We start from the raw sequence: 3,159 nt of genomic DNA on the forward strand, positions 1-3,159 counted from the left end.
TAGAAATAAATATGTAAAGCTCCTACACAACCTTGCTCTACCATTGATTCAGCCAGACAGTTAGATAAGATTATCAGCGCTTTATGACTCCCGTTCTTCTCAGATTTTCTCTCAAGGAGAATTTCAGAAGTAAGTTTAGGGAAAAGTTATCCATTAATAAGACAGCAAACTATTCAACTCAAAGACTGAGAAGTCAACAAAAGAGTAGCTGTAACTCAAAAACAGCACAAATGGAGCCAAACCCGTGAGTTAATTCAAGTCAGCTCGAGCTGAACTGCATACATACGGCAACATGTGTCACTCTCCTCACATCATATTCCAAACAAACTCTCCCATTTTCCAATCTCTCCCTCCAACAAATCAAACCTACTGTTAACACCCCAGCTCCCACCTGTAGGCTCTCAGCGGACGATTACTTATGATTCCACCGTGCACTGGCAAGGAGTGATGAGCACGCAACAAGATGAGAAACTATAACTACATTCAGCTACAATAACAGCTCATTTAAAATAAAACATAATAAGCGAGAGACACTGAGGCGTGGAAACATGATAAAAGAGGAATGACCTAAAGGACTGAGCTATAAAAAAAAATCCAAGTATGATTTCTCAGAGATGTAAACAACTTTTTCCTGAAAGAAGCCAGTAACCGAGGATACTGGATAACATCTATTTGAGCAGGTGAAGAGAAGTCCGAGGTTAAACAACAGGTTATCAGTAAACGGCAGTGCGGCGGGGATGGAGGATGAAGCGCTGGGTCTGGCTGTGAATGGGTTTGCAGAAGATCAGAAAGGTTTGTGGGAGTAGGTCAGAACAGCGGGCAGTTAGACGGTCAGAGCCTTTTTCTACAGCTCACAGAGGAACTCCGAATCGTGCTTCAGGTGACTGATTTTTAGAGGGATCCTCTCTCTAATTACTTAAGGAGGCAAGAATCCGACCCCCCTAAAGTCATCATTTAAATGGATTTCAGAGTAGCCTCCAAAACCATGATCTATAGTATTTCATGCTAACATCAGAGAGTCAGACGATCAAAAGGACAATTATATAAACTAATTAGAGTCCTTAGGGGTTATTAAATGTCTCTAATTGGCTACATAACACATAAAATGACACATAGAGAGAGAGGGAGCATTCATAAGTCACATTATAATATAAGTAATTTCATCAAGGGTGGGATATTAATCTGTGGATGAGTCAGTAAGGGGAAAGGTGATCTGCAAGACAAGAGAATAAATGACATGAGATGTACAAAAGTGCCTTTGTTTTCTTTCAATGATTTTCAGCAGTCTTGATTCATCTTTGTCCTCATCATACAGCTGAGTTCAAGGAAGAGTGGAGGAGGGGGAAATAGTCAGCTCGTGGAGTTTTCTTTTCATTCTTAAGGAGCAATTACACTCCTGGATGATGATTTTTGAATTAATAGAAAATCTGTTTCGTTAAAGCATGTATTCTCTTTTCATGTGCTGCTCAGACATCATGAAATCAAATTCTTTACATCTGCAGTCCTGATGGGGAGACTGGGGTAACAAACGACTCATGCAGCACTTGGTTACAGCTACATTTTTAGGTAACAGAGCCGATGAAGTTGCTGTGTGAAGCCTAGAATGACAGCGTGTTGATCGAAGGGCATTTTGAGGCTGCACTTTTGGATATTTGTTGCAAATTCAGTGTCTTCCCTCCTAGTTTCATTATAAACAGCCTTGTTTCCTTCGTGAAAAAAAAAAGTCAAATCTAATTAATCAGTGATCATTAGGCATGCAAAATGATCTTAGATGTGGCTGCACATAATACATAATGAGGCAGCATGCTGTTTTTGATTTCATGTTGTTCTGCTAGACCATCGATGTTCTTTTGAAAAACGGGAAGCAGCTGTTTCAGTTTTCAGTTCCTGTTTTTATTTTCTTTAGAAAGTTAAAGCTGCACTAAAGACAGGTAAACACAGATCCCAGTGTCATCACTGCAAATTCAATTTAGGATGCATAAATACGGCACATTTTCCAGGTAATTACTGCATAATCCCACATAGAACTCTCATTTAACATCTTCTCAAGAGCTAATAAAATAAAAATGTGGTTATCAGTCCAATCCTGGGTTTTTTCAGTGTTGTACTGAAATGAAAGGCAGTATTGAATGAAGGAGTTCCTTGACAGTGGGGTCACTCATTACTCTCTGTGAGTTGCTCCCTGGATGCCTCATTAGAAATCTGCAGAAAGGGAGTACTGATCTCACTTGACTGCATATCACCAGCGACTCGCAGGAAGCAGCTCAGGACCATGTCCTTGGCCAAGCCGGCCTCCATGTTGCCCTCCCGGCTGAGCTGCAAAGTGATTTGGTCCAGGCTGGTGAGGACCAGCTCTGAGCCCAGTAAAGGGCAAATGGCACTTGCGTCAGAGTCTGAACCAGGGGCTCCTTCTCTTGCCATATTCTCCATCATGTATTGCTGATATAGATCCAGGAGTTTTTGCTCCAGGTAGTGATTCAGAAGGGAGTTGGAAAATGGACCTTCATGCTCCTGGAGCAAAAAGCTCCGATCACGGCCGCTCCCCAGTCTCCACCGATTCGAACCTCCCCTCAGTGGAAACAGCATCCCATCCCGAGCTTCGTGTCCTTGGAGAGAATCTTCCACAGCTGGGGGCACATCACAAGACTGGATAAAGGGACCGACATCCGGTACATTGGCACAAACCCTCAGCTCGCAATTATTAGCTGAGAGAGGCAGCACTTGGTCACCTGCAATATGAAGGTCACTGTAGTTTTTGCAAAAGCTCTGACAGAACGAGGGAACCAAGAAAGGGGTATCGCCACCTGAGTGAGCTTGGGCCGGGATCTCTATCTCTCGAGAGATCTGCCTGCCTAGATGAGCTCTCTGAAGATTTAAGGACTGCAAAGGAGAAATGTACAACTCAGCTGAAGCCCTTCGGTTGTCTGTAGTTATCTGCTCCGGGGAATTGTGATGAACAAGCGGAGCATGTCTGGTGGAACCTGGTATGAGGGCAGCAGCTGCTTTCTGTGACCCATAAGAATTCTGGAAAGCTGGCTTAGAAGGAAGGGAGTCCAGCTCTTCAAATTCACAGTAGGTCATGATCAGCAATCTGCCTTCACAAAGCATGGCTGCAAGAAAGAGCATGTGATATGTGATAACATGTGATACGGAGATATA

The 3,159-nt window shown here is 43.1% G+C and overlaps 1 protein-coding gene across 2 annotated transcripts in view; it reads right to left on the reverse strand.

The window, feature by feature from the left end:
- Positions 1-1,878: 1,878 nt before the first annotated feature.
- The window catches only part of LOC102195398 (uncharacterized protein CXorf21), a 1,981-nt gene continuing 700 nt past the window's right edge, over positions 1,879-3,159 (reverse strand). For both annotated transcript variants that reach the window (XM_005733858.1, XM_005733857.1), the window contains exon 2: positions 1,879-3,110. In XM_005733858.1, the coding sequence (XP_005733915.1) occupies positions 2,155-3,108 (954 nt within the window). In that variant the 5' untranslated portion in view covers positions 3,109-3,110 and the 3' untranslated portion in view covers positions 1,879-2,154. The remainder of the gene's footprint in view (positions 3,111-3,159) is intronic.

The sequence above is a fragment of the Pundamilia nyererei genome, unplaced genomic scaffold, assembly GCF_000239375.1.
Source record: "Pundamilia nyererei isolate P.nyererei 1_Seehausen unplaced genomic scaffold, PunNye1.0 scaffold00055, whole genome shotgun sequence".
Classification (NCBI taxonomy): Eukaryota; Metazoa; Chordata; class Actinopteri; order Cichliformes; family Cichlidae; genus Pundamilia; species Pundamilia nyererei.